At 38.7% G+C, this 21,762-nt stretch overlaps 1 protein-coding gene across 4 annotated transcripts in view; it reads left to right on the top strand.

Moving 5' to 3' along the window:
* Positions 1 to 1,254: 1,254 nt before the first annotated feature.
* The window catches only part of WDR11 (WD repeat domain 11), a 32,632-nt gene continuing 12,124 nt past the window's right edge, over positions 1,255 to 21,762 (top strand). Inside the window, exons 1-13 of one of the 4 annotated variants that reach the window (XM_085064705.1) lie at positions 1,255 to 1,432; positions 2,381 to 2,492; positions 5,373 to 5,526; positions 6,746 to 6,919; positions 7,962 to 8,148; positions 8,607 to 8,772; positions 9,142 to 9,256; positions 10,198 to 10,393; positions 11,345 to 11,445; positions 11,905 to 12,078; positions 13,433 to 13,517; positions 18,285 to 18,391; positions 20,516 to 20,591. In XM_085064705.1, coding sequence (XP_084920831.1) covers positions 1,347 to 1,432; positions 2,381 to 2,492; positions 5,373 to 5,526; positions 6,746 to 6,919; positions 7,962 to 8,148; positions 8,607 to 8,772; positions 9,142 to 9,256; positions 10,198 to 10,393; positions 11,345 to 11,445; positions 11,905 to 12,078; positions 13,433 to 13,517; positions 18,285 to 18,391; positions 20,516 to 20,591 — 1,733 coding nt within the window. In that variant the 5' untranslated portion in view covers positions 1,255 to 1,346. Of the gene's footprint in view, positions 1,433 to 2,380; positions 2,493 to 5,372; positions 5,527 to 6,745; positions 6,920 to 7,961; positions 8,149 to 8,606; positions 8,773 to 9,141; positions 9,257 to 10,197; positions 10,394 to 11,341; positions 11,446 to 11,901; positions 12,079 to 13,432; positions 13,518 to 18,284; positions 18,392 to 20,515; positions 20,592 to 21,762 lie in introns of all 4 variants that reach the window. The other 3 variants (XM_085064704.1, XM_085064703.1, XM_085064702.1) reach the window with 3 other exon arrangements.

The following is a 21,762-nucleotide window of genomic DNA, read 5'->3' as shown; positions in this document are numbered from 1 at the left end:
TCTCTGGCCATCTAGTGGCATCTTTTTCTCTGCAAAATACAACAAATAAACAATTATTATTATTGGTTCAAAGAGGAACAAACACCCCAACAGCCCACATATGTTAAATAATGAGCCTGGGAGTGCATAATTCTTGTTGTCCTGTTAATACTTTGGAACAGAAAATTGTTTTCAAAGCTTCACAGAATCACACCAACAGGCTGGAAAAGTCCTCTGAGATTACCAAATCCAGCCTCAATGCTCTGCAGCCTGGTATGCTCCAGTGCAAATGTCCAGTGCTCCTGCACAAGGCTGTGTCACCCTGGTGGCTTTGCCTGGAGTGGCAGCTTGGGGACAGCTGGAGGATGGGCTGCATTAGGAAGGGTTTGGTGCCTTGTGGTGCGAGGTGTGCCGCTGCATCCCTGCTGCTGAGGGCACAAGGAGGTCTGTCACTGTGGTTTGTCATTGAAGAGGTACTTTGGAGCTGAAATTACTCTGGTGACAAAAATGTTCTGGCTGTCCTGCAGCATCCAAGCACTTGGAGATGGGACAGGGAGCTCTTTTCCCAGGCTGCAGCCTGAAAGAAGCACAAGCACCCCAGGAGATGATGAAGTCTCTAGCATCCCACGGGTCCTTTCCCCTCCCAGCCATGGATGCACAACCAAGACCACAGCACCGTGTCCCTGGCCATGGGTGGCAGCTCTGGGCTGTCCCTTCCCTGTCCCTCGCTGTGTCCAGTCCTGGGCTCCTCAGTGCAAGCCAAGGAGCTGCTGAGATGCTCCAGCAGGGCCCACGAAGATGATGATGGGCCTGGAGCATCTCTCTGATGAGGAGAGACTGAGCGATTATTTGGTCTAGAGCAGACTGAGTAGATCTCATCAATGCATAGAAATGTCTCTGAGGGCTGTCAGAAGATGGTGCCAGGCTCTTCAGTGATAGCGACAGGACGAGGAGCAACGGCCACAAACTAAAACACAAGGAGCTCCACCTCAACATGAGGAAGAACTTCCCGCTGAGGACGGCAGAGCCCTGAGCAGCTGCCCAGGGAGGGTGTGGAGTCTCCCTGTCTGGAGACATCCCAAACACAGCCGGACACGTTCCTGTGCCACCTGCCCCGGGTGACTCTGCCCCGGGTGACCTCCAGAGGTGCCTTGCAAGCGGATCTCTCAAGATCCCAGGAGACACCGGCAGGGTTAGGCAGGGCAGGGCCGGCGGAACTGCCGATCGCGGTCGCAGCCCCGGCCGGGCCGGGAGCGCCGCGGCGCCGAGGCGGTGCTTCCTGCGGGGCGGTGCCGGCAGGGCCGCGGCGCTCGGCTCCGGCTGCCGGGCTGGGCAGCCCCGCCGGGCTCCGCTCCGCCGGCCTCGCCATGCAGCGCTTCACCGTCAACATCAAGCTGCCGGCGCGCACGCTGACGGGCGCCCTGAGCGCGGCCAACCGCGGCGCGGCGGACTGGTGAGGGGCCGGGCGGGCAGGGCAGAGGCGCTCAGTGCCCCGCGGATCCTCGGGCTTGGCTCTGCCCCGGTGCTCGGTGCTCTGCCCCGGCAATGCCTTCTGCGAGCTCCGGGGAGTCCACAGAGCCCCGTGCTGCGCCGGGATGGGGGCTGGGATAGCGAGGGATGCCCTGAGGGAGCCGGGGAGCTGCTGCTGTCCAGCCCTGGGCAGGGACAGCCGTGCCAGGGACGAGCGTGGCCCTGTCCCTTGGCAGTGACACACGGGTTCCAGGTGAAACAGACTAGGTTGAGGTTCCGTATCAGGAAGAATTCTTCCCCATGAGGGTGGGCAGGCCCTGGCACAGGTGCCCAGAGAAGCTGTGGTGCCCCTGGATCCCTGGCAGTGTCCAAGGCCAGGTTGGACAGGGCTTGGAGCAACCTGGGACAGTGGAAGGTGTCCCTGCCATGGCAGGGGTGGAACGCTATGATCTTTAAAGTCTCATCCATCCCAAACCATTCTGTGATTCTCTTATCCTGAAGTCAGACAGGCCTCAGCACATTTTCACTGTTACTTTTACAATTGTTTACGTGCTCCTTTTTTGCCTATGAATAAGTAAATAAATAAAAAATATATGCAATTCCTTATTTAATTGCAAACATATTTCTTACCTGTGTTCTTGTGTCTAAAATTTGGGAACACTCTTCATGAATTCTTATGTGGTGTCTTACACTTGCAGAAGAAGACTTTGGTATGGACACAAAGAGATGCTTCGTGGCGGCTTAGGGTTCCAGGAGACAGTGCAATAGTATTTTATAATGCTTTTATGTCACTAAATAGTATTTACCATATGACAAACATCAAATACTGTGTCTAGTAGCATGCATTCAACTTACAAAAAAACCTCCTCATTGCTGGTGTGGAGAGCTTTTGTTCTGTTTTACTTGTTGATGATGCTCTGTGCTCTTGCAGGGGCTGGCAGGGTTTGATTGCTTATGGATGCCATTCCCTCGTGCTGGTAGTAGATGCCAATTCTGCTCAGACTTTACAGGTTTTGGAAAGACACAAAGCCAGTGTTGTCAAGGTGAGATGTACCTGCTTTAAGGTATATTATTTGGTTGTGATATAGATATTATCGTTCTAAATCAGTGTAAGTACTTGATGTGATATTGCATGGGATTTTCACATGAAATCTGTTGTAAAATACATGTATTTTACGTGATTTCTTTTGCAGCTCAGTAAAACCATACATGCTAAATTTGAGCTGAGGTTGATGGTATATCTTTCTAGAAAATAGAGAATATAAAATATAGAACATCTGGAAACATTTGTTAGTATTATAGAGCACAGAGATGTTTCTAGGAAAGCTGTTAGCATGAGAGGATTTCAAATGAACATTACAAAATACCAAGTGAAGCTCTTTGCTGCTGCCCTTTCTGATCCTCCCTGTTGTGGGAAATGCACCATTCCTCTAGAAAGTTACTTTTAAGCTTTTCCTTCTTTTCTTACCTATAGAAAGGGAACAATAGCAGACAGAACTGAACATTTATTTAGGGATATAAAATGGCTAAAATTTTAGCTTAAGTGTAGGGTACCTGTACTTTCCTTTGAAGGTCTGTGACTTGAAATTGCAGAGTTTGACTTAGGGTGGAGTGTGGAACAAAGTGTATTTCTTTGACACATCATTTCTTTGGTTGTGGACAATGACAGATTCACTTAGGGTTTAGAGGATTGTTTGACTGGCAGATCATTGCAGATACATTTACAGCTCTAAGGTATTTTCTTCAATTCCTAAATTGAGGGGTTTCTTTAGGAGTTTGTAAATGCTAAGAGCATAAGAAAGGGAGTGGATCTATAAGTCTGATGTGTAAGTCTGGTGTAAACTCCTAGTAGGAGAGGCTCACACCAGTAAACTCAGTCCACTGGGGATCTTCTCCCTAAAATCCTGTGCTTCAGTTCTGAAAAATTTCAGAATGCACCACATCTGTTATGAAGAAAGCAAAGAAAAAAGCAATTGTTTCATAATCCTTTTGCAGTCCATTTTGCTATTTTTCTGTCATAACTGTGTCTGGATTAGGTAATAGATTCTCTGTAAATGGATCCATGTTAGTTGTCTGTCTGTCCAAAAGGTGTTTGTGTGAGGCTGATGGCTTTGTATGGATTGGATTATATCTGATTTTACCTTTACAAGGAGTCTTGAAATCATGCTTTTACAGAAGAAAATCTAATTACAAGATAAATTTTTTGATCTGTCTCGAGAAGAGGATTTAAATTACATTTGTGTCATTTCTGATGCATTAATAAACAGTGACACTAAGGCTTTATAAATGAGGTGAGATGGATTATGAAAATTAAAAAAAAGTCACCTCTGATTCCTGTTTCTGCTATATTTTGAAGTCAGGGTAGACAGTGACTAATGCTGTCAGGAAATAATGTCTTTTAGCAGAAGATCATGGCCTGTGTGGGGACCTTGTTGGAGCAGTGTGACTGCAGAGAGGGAAGAGGTTCATGGTGTGGGAGCACCACATGGGCTCTGGTTAGGGCTGTTATGTAAAAGTCTCCTTTTTGTTGTTCTGAACTTGGTGACAACTCCTCCCTTGAGAAATTATGTTTTCCAGACTTGGACTTTGCTTTGAAGAAACATACATTTAACTGAGAAATAAATAGCTGTGTAGGTTTTTACAATTACAGTTGTAAGCCACATGCAGATATCCTCAGGGGTAGTTCTTTCTTGAACAGAAAGGGAAGTTCTTTCTTGAACAGCAGGGAAGCAGGAATGGCAAAAATGAAATCTCTAGGTAGGGGAGAGTCTCTCAAGAATTCTTTGTGATTCTGGTAGAAACAGACTTTGAATTTATAGCTAGATTGTGTGCTGTGCATGTGTCACATTTGTTCAATTTATTCAGCTGGTTTGTGAGATCCATCCTTCTCATACCTCTGAGAGGGGCAACACAAAGGCTGCTGTAAATCTGTTTTGTGGTGCCTAATGATAATCCTGTCTCAGTTTTTAAAATGTCATGTTTTCAGTGTCAACAGAAGGTCCTGTGTTTGCCTCATCCTGTTTGTGTCATGCAGTGTGACAGCACTCAGGTAGCTGGCTAGGGTGGAATTTTTGGAGCAGGTAAATTCCCATTAGCTTAGCAGTAATGCTTCTTTATTCTGTCAGTGTCTGCAGTCTCTCCTGGGGTAGAAGTTCACCTTAAAAGCAGACAGCAAAACAGCTCCATGTGGGATAGATAAGGAAGGAGTCAGTGTTACCCATCCCCTTGTAATCTGGGAGGAGTTGTAGACAGTGTGTTTCGGATTCCAAGGCACAGATTTCTCATCAGTATTGCCAATTTACAAGCCTGTGCAGCTTGAAATCCCAAAGTGGGAAGTGGTGCCTGGAAATCAGTGGTGGCAATGTGTTGAAAACACCCAAAAAGTTCTCAAAGGGCAGCAATACCTTATTTCATTATTTAATTATAAGCCAGCACATGGATGAAACACTAACCTTCCTTCTTCCCCAATCCCACAATATATTTGTCAGATTAGGAAAATTACATGTTTTAGGATGTATATAAAAACTGAATGATAATTTTTCGGCTTCCATTTGTTTGGAAGTCAGTGGGTATAGGTTTGTGGCTGCCTACAGAACCTTAAACATTGCCATTTAGTTTCCTCTAAACATCTAAGTAAACTATATACATGGCATATATATTTGGATTGTTGTAGTTACCTTCAGGTACAAGTATTGTTGATTTATGTAATTTTTGAATGTCAGCCATGCAGTCATGCAGCAGAGCTGTGACCTACCTTAAATTTACTCAAGTGATGGTAGCTTAAAGGTATGTCACAGGTCTGTTGGCATTAACTATTACCATGCTTTTTTATTGAGTTCATTATTTATCTATCTGAAAAATACAGAATGTGGTGTCTGTGTTATATATGTTTGTGTCTAACCAATTCCCATCTGTATTTTCAGGTTAAATGGGCTAAGGAAAATTACCACCACAATATTGGCTCTCCATATTCCTTACGTTTGGCCTCTGCTGATGCCACAGGGAAAATCATTGTGTGGGATGTGGCAACAGGAACAGCTCGCTGTGAAATCCAGGAACATTCTAAACCTATTCAAGGTAATGATAGTGCATGATGTTTATATGGGATTTATTTTATGGAGCATTGTGTACAAATCCATCACTTGCCTTTTATAAACTGTGCTCAGTACTGGCAGGGAATTGTGCTGGTGGGATTACCAGACCTCTGTCTGTTTGCTTGTTCATTTTATGAGTAAATGTAAGATTTACTGTCCCCCAGAGGAATGCTGTGAGATTTAATTCATTATGGTGATGTTTTCTAAGATCTTGTGACAAAAAGTTAGAATCTATTTTTATGAATGTTATTGATTGAAATAATAACATTTAGTGTCTAGTACATCTTCCTGCTTTTCAGCTGGGGTTGGGTTTTTTTGAGCATTTGAGCTATTTTAAAAATTGTGATGATGCTTATGTTATACCTGGTGGGTTTTTTAAATTCTATTATATGAAAGCACACTTATGTAAATAGGTTGCTGGGCTTTGTTACTCATTTTGTCCTAAATCCTGTGAAAGCAGATGCAATATTGTAAGTCTGCTAGTGGACCACTGAAAATTTCTTTTACTGACTGTAGTTAATTTTATTACTTTTATTACTTTCTGTTTGTGTGTGCTTTATAGATTGGCTTTTATTTACTCCTGACACCAATTCACTGAAGGTTTAAAGGAGTTTGGACTGTGCCACTTGAAGTTTCTACAGTTTTTCAGACCAAATCAAGTCTTTTCTTTTCTGTGAAACCAGAGAAAGCTCTTACCAGCTCTGAAAAAAATGAATTGATAAAACAGAAGAATGGCTGAGGAAGGGAGAGACTTTTTTTTGACATCTTGATACCTATGAACTGTAGAAATCTGTGAGCTGGTGAGGTCATGTAGTGAGTGGTAGGAGCTGCCCTGGGGAGCCTTCATCCCTTGCCTGCCTGTTGTCCCCAACCCTGCCCTGGGGAGCATTTACAGAGCTCTGTGCAGCTCCTTCCAAGGACCTGAGGGGCCTCTCTGTTCTTTGTGACAGAAAACTTAATCTTTTATGTCCATTTATCTTGAATTTAAATGATGCCCAGCTAGGGTGATTGTACCCCTTTCAGACTGATTCTCTTCTTTAAGCATTGTGCCTCTGTTCAAGATTGAGTGTTACACTCAGGCTCATTTTGCTCTTGAACTTGAGACTGATTAAAAGTATTTAGAGTGGAGAAAATATTTTTTTTCCAGGTCCAATACTGATACTACCCCAAATATTAATTTTGTTCCTTCTTTCTTTTGACAGACATGCAGTGGTTGTGGAATCAAGATGCTTCTAGAGATTTATTGCTTGCAGTTCACCCTCCTAACTATATTGTACTGTGGAATGCAGACACAGGCACCAAACTTTGGAAGAAAAGCTATGCTGAAAATATCCTGTCTTTTTCATTTGACCCCTTTGATCCCTCACATTTAGCTTGTAAGTTTATATGTATAAAACAGTGTGGGTATGTGTGACCAGGAAAATTGCTAAACTAGAATGTTAATGTTGAAATTAAAAGTGGTGGATTGGAGAGAATAATGTCATAAATGCCAAAGAGAAGTCTCAAAGCAAAGACAAGAAATCTTTGGCCAGTGTGGGATCCTATTTCAGAAAATGCTGTTTTGTGGGAAGGGAAGAGCAGGCATGAGTGAAGAAGTTAGAGATCTGAAGAGAAATGTTTGAGACTTTACAAAAGGAAGGGTAAAGTCTGTAGAGAGGGAGCTGGAAGAAGCCAAGGATAGAGAGCCCTGTGAAATGTAAAAAGCTATAAAAGGGTGGGTGCTGAGGGAGCAGCCCGTTGAGATAAATAGACCAAGAATAAATGTTATTTGCAACAGAAAGGCTTTTAGAGGACTACAGTGTGAGATCATTACCAGAAGCAATCCAGATATCAAGGGGGATGTAGTGCAGATTTATTCATTTTAGCAGAAAGAAGCTGAGGAAAACAAGAGTCACCATTTCATTCTTGGATTTAGCTTCATCACTTCTGATCTGTAATGAGACAGTGCAGTTGCCAGGCTTTGTAGTTTTGGGGTTTTTTTGTCTGTTATACCATTCAACCTTCTATAAACATTTCAGCTATACAGCTGAGCCAAACCTTTATGCTGCAACATAAATAATGTGAATTAATGATTATTTGAGCCATGCTCTGCGTGAAAACAAAAATTGGTACAGTCTGTGTGTATTCTGTCTTCTATTTGCATTGTGAATCTTAAAGAAAAATTAGGAGAGAGAATAACTGAGTTTCTGCCAGTAATACAGCATTTTTTAATATAAACTTAATTTGGAAAAGTTGAGTTTTGTGGATATTAATTTATTGTAATGGACCATCTGCTGCTCTTTCAGTTAGAAAGTGAGTTTTCTATGTGACACAGCATTACCAAAGTTATTAGCATTTCTCCTCACCCAAATGTCATTAAAATGGAATTCCACAGTCAAATTGCAGACTGAATTGTGCTATTTTATTTTCTCGGTACAGTGCTCACTAGTGAAGGAATAGTGTTCATCTCTGACTTCTCCCCTTCCAAAGCTCCTGCCAGCTCAGGGAAGAAAGTTTACATCTCTAGTCCCCATTCCAGTCCTTCTCACAACAAGCTGGCTGCTGCTACAGGGGCCAAAAAGGCCCTTGATAAAGTAAAAATCCTGATCAGTAATGAAAAACCAAGGTAGGTTGTAAATATTTCTTCTCAGGTAATGCTTTGTATATTTTATCAATATACTGAAGTTAAAGCCTGTAAGGTAATAAGCACAACAGTATAAAAATTAAAATAAGCAGTGTATCTAAGGGTAATTTCCTGTGAATGCCTGTGTATGTCAGGGCAGCCAGCACTGTTCTTAAAGAAATTGCTGTGGATTTGAGTTGTGCAAGAATTACACTTATTCATTTGAATGAAGTACAATTTTTTAAGTTACTCTATAATCTTATTTAGACAAAAGTCAACAGAATGTGTTTTTGGAAGTCAGCGATGCTTTGCACTGCTCTGACAAATAAGTGGAAATCAGCAGTTGCCTTGTGATCAAAACTGGGCTTACTTGAAAAAAAGCAGGAGAAATGATGCTGTTAATTTGATTTTGAACTGTTTGTTGCCACAAACCTGCTAAAAGTTTATGTCTGATTTTACAGTGCTGAATCTGTAACACTCAACGACTGTCTTCAGTTGTCATATTTGCCTTCCAAGAGAAACTACATGCTCTTACTGTATCCCAGGGAAATTCTGATTCTGGACTTGGAAGTGAATCAGACAGTGGGTGTGATTGCAATTGAAAGGACTGGGGTGCCTTTCATTCAGGTAATGAAGATTTGGTTGGGTTTTATCATTGTAACAGTTTATTAAAATCACATATAGGTTTGTGATCTGATGATAGTTGTGTTTTAATTAGTTCTAGAAAATAAAAGTGAGGTAGCTCTGCTCATCAGGGGGGTAAATGTCCTCTGAACAAGCAAACAATTCAATTTGCAAAAACCTTTCAATTATTTTTTCAAATTAATTGACTTCCTATCATGAGTCCTGTAGCTGATGAAGTTCATGGAGGTGCTGCATTAATGTAACATTTTTAATGATTTGCTCATTCATCAGGAATTGTATGTTCACTTACAAGTGTCCTTTGCAAAGGATACAATTTTGGATATGCACTCTAATACAGATTACTTTCCCCAGGTAATTCCATGTTTTCAGAGGGATGGGTTATTTTGCCTCCATGAAAATGGTTGTATCACGTTAAGGGTTCGCAGATCCAACTGCAGCATCACTGCAACTCCAAATGAGGAGCCAGGTGAGTTTTGTGTCCAAAATCTCCAGAAATGAACTTTGATAGGTTTTAATTAATAATTTAACGCCACTAATGACCGTCATGCCTCCAACAGGATGGTGAATTACAGCCTTCTAATGTTTTGTCTCTTATAGATAGAATTTCAGTTTATACTTATGCTATATTTTCCCAAAACAGTTTTTGACTTCCCTGATATTAAGTGCAAAATAGATTGTATTAATATCCTGAATATCCTTTCATTGCTAAATAATACTTAAATTAGGAAGTGGCTTTATAGTCACATATACAGTAACATTTTAAATAAAGTATGATTAGTGTGTTCTTTTTATCTTTAAGAATAAAACTTATTTCAGACAAACACAAGGTTTTTGAAGTCATTTGGTCAATTGGAAGAATTGATTTTAGAGCTAAGAGATGGGCTTAAATTTAGATTAAAATCTAAATTATTAAACCTTTGTCTCATTCAGAGTTGCTAAGAATGGTCTTACAAATATAATGGAAGAATAGGAAAACATAGATCTGTGAATGTAAATAAGTGATTTTTATTTGTTTGTTTGCTTATTTAATTTATTTTGGTCTGGGCAATTTGCTTATTTCTACTGAGCTACATTACTGGCTTCCAGATTTACCTATAAACCTGGAGTTTTGGATTGTGGAGAGTAGGTGCAGGTTCTGCCCAGCTGTTAAACAGTTATTATGTTAGGATTTGCAGGATTCATATGGAATAAAATATTATAAAGACAGAGTTACATTTTGGAGAACTTTTCAGAGCTGTGTTGTGCACAGCAAGATCAGGAATGTGTCGTTTTTGATTGCTTTTCCTAATTGCTGCACAGGAAGCATGTGAGCTTCAATTAAAGAGCTCAGATTTACCTCTGTGGATTGATCACATCCCATGTTTTCCCCTCTAATTCTCTGTCTCCTGTGGGATGTTGGTGTTGCAGATCCAGACCCAGTTCAGGAGCTGATTTATGACTTAAGAAGTCAGTGTGATGCCATCAGGGTGACCAAAACAGTTCGACCCTTCAGCATGGTGTGCTGCCCAGTGAATGAGAATTCTGCAGCTCTCATAGTCAGTGATGGCAGGGTGATGATCTGGGAATTAAAATCCAGTATTTCTGGCAGAAATGCGCGGAACAGGTAATGGGATTTACTTTTCTTACCAAAGCTGCTTTTTTTTACAAGTGATGTTCAGTATTTCATTGTATTTTAAAGCAACATGGGGTCCTTCTGGGTGTGGTAATGTTTCATGTGCTGTACATGTGTGTTAGTGAAGGAAGAGGAACAAACTGTGTCATCCAAATAGAGCAGTTCCCTTTCTTTAAGGAAATGCAGGAACTGTATGTACTTTTCTTTCTTTAAAAGGCAATTTCATCCTGACTGTCTGGACTGAGAAAACAAAAGATAAAATAAGTATTCACATTATTTTGGGGGGAGCATTTTCCTCTCATTTGGCTTTCTTCAGACCATATAATTTTCCTTAAGAATGGATCCCTCACTTTCAGTCCCACGTGAAAAACTACACTTTCAGTAGGGGAAGGCTTTTCTGCTGGATTTGTGTGAATTTGACACTGAGCAATATGGAGCTGCACAGCAGGTGACTGGAATATGGTGGCATAAACAACATTTTTATGTACAGACACTTTCAAATTTTACATTTTCAGCAGTCTCTCAAAATACTGTGTGAACTAATACAGTGTTTTGAGCATTCAGTGTATTAAGGTTGTTCTGCTGCAACAACCCTTTAAAGTACTGTGGAATAAAATAAATAACTTGCTGCCATAAAAGAAATAGAATTCTTTTAAATGTCAGTGGTACCAGATTTTCAGCATATCAGATCCTTTCGTTGCTCTTCAGAGATTTAGTGGTTTTATTCTTGGTGTTCCCAAAAATACTGCTAGATGGATTCCTTGTGCTGCATATCCAGAAAACTGTTCAGAATCCATATGTGCTTGGTTTTTTAACAACTTCTGTTCTTAAGAGTCATTTCTAAAACGTTGATCTTTGTCAGGAAAAATGTAATACTATAAGAGCCTTATGGATGGAGACTGTCCTTGCCTGAGGAACTAATTTCCATTCCTTTCACAGCAGTTCCAGTGCATCACCTTTGTATTCCCCAGTCTCCTTCTGTGGAATCCCTGTAGGAGCATCCCAAAATAAACTTCCAGACCTCTCATTAGACAGCATGATTGGTAAGAATTTCTTCCATTAATGTTATTGCTAACAATTTCTCACGGTTTTGAATCACTGTACATCCTAGCTTACTTAAGGTATTTGGTAGAATTATTTTCTGATAGTAACTCTGAAATAAAAGAATTTGTGTTTGGTAAAGAAATTATCAAATGAATCCTCTTGAGGATTTTATGTTGAGGACCAATTTCCAAGTTCATTTTCTCTGAGGAAAAAAAAATTCAAAATGGAAGTTGGCCAAAACACTTTCCTTTTTGTAATACTAATCTTAGAAGCCAATTTGTCTGACACATCCTATCTCCAAAAAGTCTTCCAAAACGTTTCATCATACAAAGCTCAACAGGGAGAAACATGTCTTCTGCATTGTTTGTAATTTTTTATTATATAAATTTCTGTCTGAAAACTTTCCATAACTTTCCAATTAAAATTTCATACTAACAAGAGCTTTAATTTTTAAGCAGGGCAAGGGGCAAGCACTGGAGAAGAGTTAAGGAATTCATTCCTGCAGGAAGTGCACCTCAAATTCCTGCTGACAGGACTTCTGTCAGGCCTCCCTCTGCCGCCCTTCGCCATCCGCATGTGTCCTCCTCTCACCACCAAAAACATCAAACAGTATGAGCCCATCCTTGCTGTTGGTAAGTGCCTTCAGCAGCTTATTCATTGTTCTGAAAGGAATAGATTCTGTGTTAAAGACAAATATAGTTGCTAATACAGAAAAAAAAATCTGTTGATCCTGTGTAAGTAATTGCAGATTGTGACCCTTGTGTTAGTTTGCTTCTGTGATAGTCTTGGGGTTCTTTTTTCCTGCCTTGGGTTTAGGCAATGCTACCTGAAAAAGTTAATATAATAGCAAACTTGTGTTTATCCTGTCATTTGCTGTGATTTTGGTCTGTTGATACCCTCAGCATTTTACATGTTGCTCTCACTTCATTTTGTACGTCAGGAAATAGGGACTTCTCAGCCCTGCATTCCTAGAATAAGTAAATGAACTTTACAGAGATTACTTTTGATCTGATATGAATTTCTAAAATTACACTTGCAGCACCTTACTTTTCCTGAACAAATCTATTCTGTCTTACTACAAATGTAGTTAAACTTACCTAGATATTAGAATACTTGCCAGTGAGCACCTAATTTATTAACTCACAGTTCTCCCTATTTTAACATGATTTTTCTGGCATCCTCTTTTAGAGTTGTACTCTAAACCATAGGCAATCTATCATGACATGATGTGATGATGCTAAAATGCAATTTGTGGTTTTCCATAAGCTGTAACTGTTAAAACAGGTGAACTATCAAGATTGGGAAACACAGATAGGTGTGAAGTGCATTTACAGCAAGGTCTTTCTAAACTTAACAAACCTTAATGGCTCTTCGGGTATCCATTGTTACATTTCATAAATTTGATATGAATATAAAGAAGTGTCTAATGGAATATTGTAAATTTCAGTAGTTCAGAAGGTTTTTGATGTAATTGAAGCTCATAGCTACTAAGTTACTGATTTCTAATTTGAAAGAAGTCCTTATTTCAGGGATGAGAAAGCAGAATTGCTTTAATGATTCCATAAAATCTACTGAGGATTCTCCCATGGCCTTATTGGTGCATAACAGTTTGCACATTTCCTTGAGGCCTTTACTCATCTGCAGTAATCAAAACTGAAAGAAACATTCCTTTCTTCAGCAGCTGGGTGGGTGTGTTGTGGAAATGCAAGAAGAATAATCAGATTTTCTACAGCCTCTACAAAAAGGTTTGGGAAAATGTCTCGATCCAAGTGGATATCAGTGGCTGCAGAGAACCTTGGAGGGTTTTATATTTGGGATTTAAGTGCTAGAAATTATAATAGCTTTTCTAAAATTGTAAAATGTAATAATTACAGGTATCTAAAAACAAGAGACAGAGAGGGAAATAGCTGTAAATTCTACATTTAACTAAAGTATGGAAGAAAAGAATAAAAAGTGTGTCTATATTTTTGTCATCAACTTCTATAGGTACAAGCAATGGCTCTGTCCTAGTGTTCCATCTCACAAGTGGACTCCTCCACAAAGAGTTAAGCATCCATTCCTGTGAAGTCAAGTAAGATTTTCATTTTAATTCCTACTATAATCCTTCTAGGAAACAAATGCTCTAACACCTGGGTGATGTTACACCAGCAGTGTGGGTGTCTTGCCTTGCTGTTAATGACACTCAGGAAAATTGCCTGTGGAGTGCTTTACCCTGACAGTGTGTTTGCTCTGGATGAGCTGTAACACCCTGACAAAACTGTAATGAAAATTGCATTGAAAGAAATACTGGAATTGCATCTGTGCCTGCTGATCTGGGATGCATATCAACTACTTCCAGTCTCTTCAGTGCACTGCAGGACAAAGAAGTCTTTTCAGGACAGGAAACTTTATTTCAGTGCTTTATATATAGGTATTGAGATTGAGTCCTTTGAAATAATTCTGGTTGTATGTCAGGGTTTGTTTACTTTGTCCCCTTGGGGCTGAAATTGCTGTTGAGACAGTTCTAACTGCAGTAAAAATAAATTTATCATTGAAAATCTTTAAAGACTGGGTATAGGAATCAGTATTTATCCATCCTAAAAAGGAGCAGAGTAAGTTTTAAACTTTTTGTGTTTGTGTGTACACAATGGCAGAACTTTTTGGATAACTAATGGCAAAGATCTTCAAGATGGTGCTTGCTGGATACCTATTTTCAGGCAGATTAAAGCATGAAAAAAAAATGCTTATTTCTAGTACTAATATTAGTAAGAATTTGTATGACAATTGTGTCATGAAGCCTTCATCTGGCCAAGGTCTGCATTTTTCTCTGCATTCTGCAGAAAGCTAAGAAAAGTACAGATAACTGAGAATAGGCAGCTCTGAGAGTCCATTGCAGAAACCTTCTTGGAAGCTAAGACCAAATTAAGTCACTTTCTCTATGTTTTTGCTGTGATCACTTGTAAGAATATATTCTATTCTTACATGACACTGTAAGAATAGAATTCCCCTTCTAAACCTTTTGAATCTCTTGGTTTCATACCATTAACTACATATGAAACTATTTTCATTTTACTGTCTGTGATGCAGCACAAGAGGAGAGTCCTTTTTTATTAAAGTGATTATAGAACTCAAAATGAAAACCACTGCTCACATTTCATACATCAAAAAGAAAAAGTAAGACGGAGATGGAGGAGGAAATAAACACACTTTGGAAAAAAAGCTTTGTGTATTATTAGAAGTATTGTTAGTTTGGGCTTTTCAATTTGTAAAGAGTTTGCAGCTTTTGAGAAACTTTAAGAATACATTGTGTTTCTAGCAAATGTCCTTAACAAGTGGTATTTTTAAAGTTCATATAAAATGCTGTGCATTCTATTTAGCCATAAGCTGTTATCAGGGTAAGTCTTTTAAATGTTTGTTGTAGTTTTCTCAGTTATCTGAATGACTTTCTACGTAATCTTTGCAAGTTCAAGGAAATGCTTCAAGCAATTTAGATTAAGGCAGGGGAATCTTTTCTTTTTTTTAATTAATTTTCATGGAGTGCAAAAGTTTTTGTTTCACTGGGAATTCTTACTTTACCTCTAAAATGCACATAGGTTGAATAATGCCTCTATTTCCATTTTATCTGAAAGTACACCTTCAGGGACCATCATTATTTTAGTATGTAATTAAAAAAAACCTTTAATTGTAACTCAAGGCCAGCAGAGTTTTCAGTGCTCTCTATTTAGGAAGAGAACATAATAAAAATAAGGCAATTGTCCTTTACAAATCTCGTGTTCTAAATTAATAGCCACTGAGTTGTTTTTGTTAGCATTTATGATTCTATTTTTTTTTTTTGTTTTAACATTAAAGTGTTCTAGCTGTGTAGTCACCTGCTGATTTTTTTGTTTGTTTTTATTTAAACTTTGAAATTCCATTGTGACTAGAAAGAAGAATTGTCTTTCTGTCCTTGCTTTTAAGGTAGTTCATACTTGTGGGTAACCTTGAATATTACTTGGCTTTTGCTATTTGTTTAGAATTCTGTAAGTAAATACTTTTCTGTTGAGTTTAATTTTATTTTTTTAAGGAGATTGAGACAAGAAGCAGCACAAAGAGGGAAAATCAATCAGGCCACTGCCAGCAGCATAAGTGAGGAGGAAAATCAAAAGGGAACTATGGCTTGTGTGCTGCCTGGCAGAAACTGAGAGCAGGAGGTCAGGATTCCTTCAGCACAGAGAGAAATAGAAATCATTCTTACTGCTAAGAGAAATGGGAAGAGCCATGAAATAACCAAGTGTGATACCTGTGGACAATAGGCAATACAGGAGCTGACAATATTTCTTCGGTGCAGAGAGGAATATATTTGAGACATGCAAATCAAATGCCTGCAGTGTAGCTTCAGTGGCACATTTGCAGCTCTCAGTGCTGCTTTTGCTTGTTCTGATAGCTGAATAGCTGTGACTGGAGCAGTGCTGCTCATTCTTTTTCACTGAAGCTCAGCAAGTTCAAGGCTACAACAGCTTTTATTTTTAAAATTAAAATCTCACTGACTATAACAAGAATGTCTATGGCCTGCAGGCTCAACTTGAAAATGACTGCATTACATCCAAATTTTAGCAGTTGAATTGAAGCTGTTTTAGCATTTGAATTTCAGCTGACTGCTCTTTGGGAAACTGCTTTGCAAACGTTTATCACCTCCTTAAAAAAAAAAACTTTCCTTGAATAGAGAAATCAGGATGAAAAATATCTACTACCACTTTGGTAGCACATATGGTTTTATTTCCCATTTTGCCTTTCTCTTTTCCCTTACAATCCTTAAATTTAAGTAGCAGCTGCCATGTCATAAAGTCACTACAATCTATTCCCAACTAGAAAAGTAATTTGTGTTTTTATTCACTTCAGTGCACTTTGTAATTTGTTTGCATTGGAAACATTAATCAAAACAACTGAGTCTCACTCTTGAACTAACTGAGACAAGCTGAATGTATAGAATCCTTAAATGTTATATTTGAAAAGAGTGGATTCAGTCTGAGAAGTGGTTGGCAGCTGAATGTAACCCTTAATTCTCGTAGGCAAAGATGACTTTCATGAGGAATTTTTTGCTATTTCAATAGGGAAGGCATTACTTGTTTCCATCATTAAAATTTGAACCACTGTCTTCAGATTCTCAGTTTCTATGTGTGACAGTGACAAAAATTATGTTGTTTCAGGTGCAAGCAGTTAGCTAAGCTAAAGTTTCCTTTTGATTATGAGTGTCTTGGGTTTCTGTAGATTTTTATTGGTATTGACAGATGGCCAGGCAGCAGCAGAGAAAAAGGACTTGTCCTTTTAAATGTGAGCTGATGAAAGAAGTGTAGAAAATGCTTCAGGTCTTTGAAGGAGGGTGGTGAATAACTACCAGCAATAACAATGCATTAAAAGTGGACTTTTTCCAAAAAACATAGCTGAGGAACTGATAAATGGAAATGTGTCAGAATTCACATTTTTTCCACTTCACAAAGCTCCCTGGATTTATCACCCTTTGGAGACTTGCAATGTCACCCCTTACTGCAGTTGTGGATTTCTGTTCAATCATGTCTGAAATGTTTCAATTAACGATTGAATACTTCTAATTTTGATGAAAATTAATGGTTGAACTTTCATAGGTCCTGCTGGGAAAAAGACTGGGCCCTAAACTTTTAACTTTTCTTGAGGACTTTGGAATAGAGCTTCCCATGCTTTTAAAGCTTGAACTAAAGTAATAAATATGGCTGTAAATTATATGTGCAAAATATTATGGGAGTGCTTTTTGGTTTCACCCATCTACATTGCAGTTAGGAAACTTCTACTTAATACAATGTGAGTTGGATTTACTGACAGTAAATCATAAATACTGTTATTTATCTTTCTGATTCTACACATACATTCTTGCAAAGCACACAACTGATGTAACAGAATACTTGTCCTGGGAACACTTCTTAAGTAATCAATGTTTGAAGCATTTAAGGGAACCGTAAATCCTTTTGTCTGTGTTAAAATGAAGTTGAGCACATGTATGCATTAGAGCTCAATTTTCTTTAGGTGAGTTCCTTAATTTATTTCACAGCTAAAGCACTCAGAAATTTTTGCATTCACCAAGTGTGTGTGGGAAATGGGCTGCAGAAGGGTCTCATTTTGGAGCAGTCCCACCCAGTGCCACTTTCTGTCCCTTTTGCCCTGTGGTATGTTTCAGGAATTTGCTGAGAACCCATCTGTGCTGACAATATGTTCTGTGTACATCCTTGCAGCACTGCAAGGTGATTTGCTTGGGAGCTCCTTGGTTGTGATCTAAAACAAAAAACCAAAACCAAACCAAAACCAAAACCAAACAACAAAAAAAAACCCCAGATTTTTGGTTCTTTTGTGAAATCTCTTCAGGGCCTCTCTTTTTGTATCTTTATTTCTCTTCTCTGTGGACTGATAGAGTGAAGTCTACCCACAGTGCCACCCACATGAATATTTTCTTGTGTGCTGAGAAATGGGAGTTGTTTGGTACTAACCACTGGTTTGATCAGAGCAGGGCTTTTAGTCCACCCTAGTGCTGAGTATCTGTGAGGGCTTTTTGCAAAAGTTAACTCTGTTTCTTCCTGAATTTTTTGTTTTAACCAAAGAAGAACTAATGCAGACTGAAAAGAAAGCTGCTCTTAAATTTAATTCAGTAACTTTATATTGAGATCATAGTTGGTAATGTGTAGCTGCTTTTTATGCTTAAATATGATGTTTCCAGAAAGTCTAGAAAATCACATCTGTGCTTGTTTTCTGAAGAATATACATGAAAAACAAATGTACTTAAGTTCAGACTCTTTTCTAGCCATTCAGATATTTTTGCTAACATGGAAATACATATATTTCCTTCTGATCCCAGGGGAATTGAGTGGATAAGCCTGACTGGGTTCATTTCCTTTGCCACATCAACACCCAACAATCTGGGACTGGTCAGGAATGAGCTGCAGCTGGTGGATCTTCCAACAGGTTTGTGTTTCCTGAGAAATCTGCTCCAGGAGCTGACAGATTTGCTGGGGAGTGACAAGTTCTGACTACATTTATTTTATTCCTTCTGTTGTCATGACAAAATGAAATAATAAAGAGGAGCTTTAACTGTCCCTGCTCTTTGTGAAGCCACAAAGTGTGTTTTGCCTGGTGCTCTGCAGACAGACTCAAACCAACACCTTTGCAAAAACATCTTGGACTTAAAAAAAGAATAATAAGTGTCAGCAGGGGTGTTAGAAGCAGCCACACAGGGTATTAATGGTGGATTTTGATCACAAACTGCATTTATTTCCCTATTTCCAAATGTCTTTTGTCATAGTCTGCACCCAGTGTTTCATGAGCCCCTGAAAGTGTTGAACCTTTTGTTGTGGTTTGTTTCAGCAGCAGCCCAGGCACGTGGTCAGAATTGAACTGTGAATGAGTGTAAAGTGGATTTTAAACAATAAAATCTGATACTTCTATAAAGAGTGGCAAAAGTTGAAAAATAAGTAACTGTTTAAAAGATACTGACAGTAGCAAAAAGAACAGGTTATGTGTGTTTTTTCAGCTATTTTGGCTTTATAATGGATGATAAATATATTGGTGATTGAGCTCAATATTTGCCCAATACAAGGAGATAAAACTGGGGAGATCAGACAGCCCAGACCAGGAAGCACTTCAATAATTTAAATTACTTTTGAATGTGAAATCCTTGAGCCATTTAATTTCTAATTGAAGAGCCTGAATCTTATGATACATGGCTAATTCTGAATAGCTTTCTGTAGCATAAAGTGATTTTTTTTTAATTGGGTCTTTTTAAGCTTATGGAAAATCCTCAATTGTTGCATTTCCAGGGTGCTGCACAGAGAGGTTATTCTTGCAGCATAATATTATTGTAAATTTTTTTTAATATAATGTCTTTTGTTCATCTGTTTAAAATCAAAACAGGAAAGATACCTACATGGGGAAATTACTGTGATGTGAAATGGGAATCTGATTTTTCACTCAGCTTGTGAATCAGTATAGAACATTTACAGACAAAAGACATAAAAGGTTCGGTATTTCTGCAGGCAAACAAGTTTTGATTAAATGTAAATACCTGAGCCCTTAGCATTTGGTTTGCTTAAAAATGGTGCATTTCCTCTTTCAAAGCTTTCAAGAAAGGCACAGCAATTTAACTGTTTGATTTTTGCTTTTTCCATCACTTAGAAGCCCAACGTTCTATTTTAGGCCTTGCAAAACTGTGCTGATTCATCTTTACATTGACAAAATTCACATTTCTATTTCTGAACAAAAATATGAAAGAAAATTCCTAAGATTTTTATGACTCATGAAAATAGAGGTGGAAGATTTCCTGTAGCCTCTGACATGAGAGCTCTAATGTTCTTCATAACTAGATTTATTCATGTAATTAGCTTAAGTAATTTAGCTGTGAGCTACAAGAACAGCTAAAGTTTATAGCTTGACTTTTCCTTTAAAGCTAGGGAGAATTAAACTTGCCTAGGAAATGCTGTTGGTAGGTGATTATTTATTTTAGTGATATCTATAACACCTATAATTCTGCAACACTTTGTACAAGTGAGTGAGAATTTTGTTAGGGGTAAAGCTATACATTCTTAGGATTTACTCTTTCAGCTGGAAAGAAACAGAGAATTGTTCTGATAAATGGAAAATGTAGCTCACCATGAAAATGCTATCAGACTTAGTTTATGGCAGAATTAATTTTTCTTACCAAACTTAAAATCTATTAATGAATTTCGTCCTTGGAGAGCAGAGAGAATCTCTCATTAGCTTTGAGTGGAAAATAGTAACTCTTTGAACTTTCTCTATATTTATGTAATCCTGATGCATCCATTTGAGTTGCTGTGCTTTGGAAGCAACTCAGGTGTTAGATTTGACAGTAGAGCTTACATTATATTTAATATAATCTTTGAAATGCAGTAAAATGTAATGTAGTAAAACTTTGACAATGACAAGAGTAATGTTAGAGATGACAGGTGATTTGGAGATGTTCTGGTTTGGTTTGTAGACTATTTCTGTTTACAAACAGAATATTTTATAAATTGTTTTTCTGTTTCTCTTCAATTTATTAACTGTTTCTGTTCTCCCCCCTGGTTTGTGCTCCAGGCAGGAGCATTGCCTTCCGAGGGGAGCGAGGCAACGACGAGCCAGCCATTGAAATGATAAAGGTGTCCCATTTGAAGTAAGTGCATCAGCTTGGCAACTTTCTGAATGTTACTGTGCTGCATGAAGATCCTCAGGACATCATGGAAGTTCAGGGGAAAAAAAAACCACTTCAGTATGTGTAGAAAAATATTCAACAGTGTCTGGAGGAAAATGCTTCAAAATATTAATTCCAAGCGCAAAATGTTTCTGTGATTGACTTTGTCACTTCAGGATGCAATCATATTGCAAGATCAGTAATTAATATTTCTTACAAGAACTGAGTTTACTGAACAGGCATTTTGATCATATGAAGGAGAGTAAAAGTGCTGAGCTGTTTTTTTCAGCTCTGATTCTGTTTCTAGTTAATTCTCTTTTCCATAACTTAAGCGTCTTTTGGCATTAAAGATTGAATCATTATTCACATTTATTTCATTTCTGTAAGTATTTCGTACCTTTATAATAATTGTCTAGTGGAAAACCACATTTGAGATACAATTGTTGGAAAAGGCAGCTGATAAATGACCAAATTGTTCTCTTTCAAGTCCTCATTATTTTGAGCTCAGGCCTGTGACAGGAGGCCTTGGTCTTCATAGTATCAAAAATCATAACTGTAGTACTCTGGAAGATTACTTCACTTTCTTGTATAAATTAAATTAAAGTTGTGCTGAATTTAATAGGGCATTGTCTCTAAATCTTACAAACCTTTTCTTTACAGTGGAGGAAAAAAAATTAATGTCCTCTGGCTTGGTTAGGAATATTTTTATGTGTAGGAGTTCCAGAGAGTTTGGAAGAGTTCAACCATATAATGTTCTTAATAATGCATTAAAAATTAAGAACAGCCATGGGCTTAGCTGAAGAGTCTGGAGAGTGTTGAGTGAGAACAAGAAAGGAGCTTCACTTGCAGAGAGATGAATGCAGTGCCTGAGAGGACAAACTGCTGCACAGCCTCTCTGTTTCCAAGTCAAATGTGAAAAGTGGTGGATTAAAGGTATTTACACTCATCCAGCTCCACAGATTAACAGTCTGAAGGCAGCACTGCCAAGTGGTTTAGTGTGAGATGATTTTATGCTCGTTTATCCCTGGGTTAGGAAGTGGTTTGCATCTGCAGGAGAGAAAAAAAGTCTGTCCAGAGTGAAGTCTTGGTGTGCCTTTCTAGTGTTTTGTGCCATCAACTCAGGCTGAACGGGGTGAGAGCAGAGGTGCTGCTG

This window comes from Lichenostomus cassidix, chromosome 6 (genome assembly GCF_008360975.1).
Source record: "Lichenostomus cassidix isolate B80296 chromosome 6, HeHo_3.0, whole genome shotgun sequence".
In the NCBI taxonomy this organism is placed as follows: Eukaryota; Metazoa; Chordata; class Aves; order Passeriformes; family Meliphagidae; genus Lichenostomus; species Lichenostomus cassidix.
Note: the sequence above shows the minus strand (reverse complement) of the source record. Positions and strands in the feature narration are given on the sequence as shown.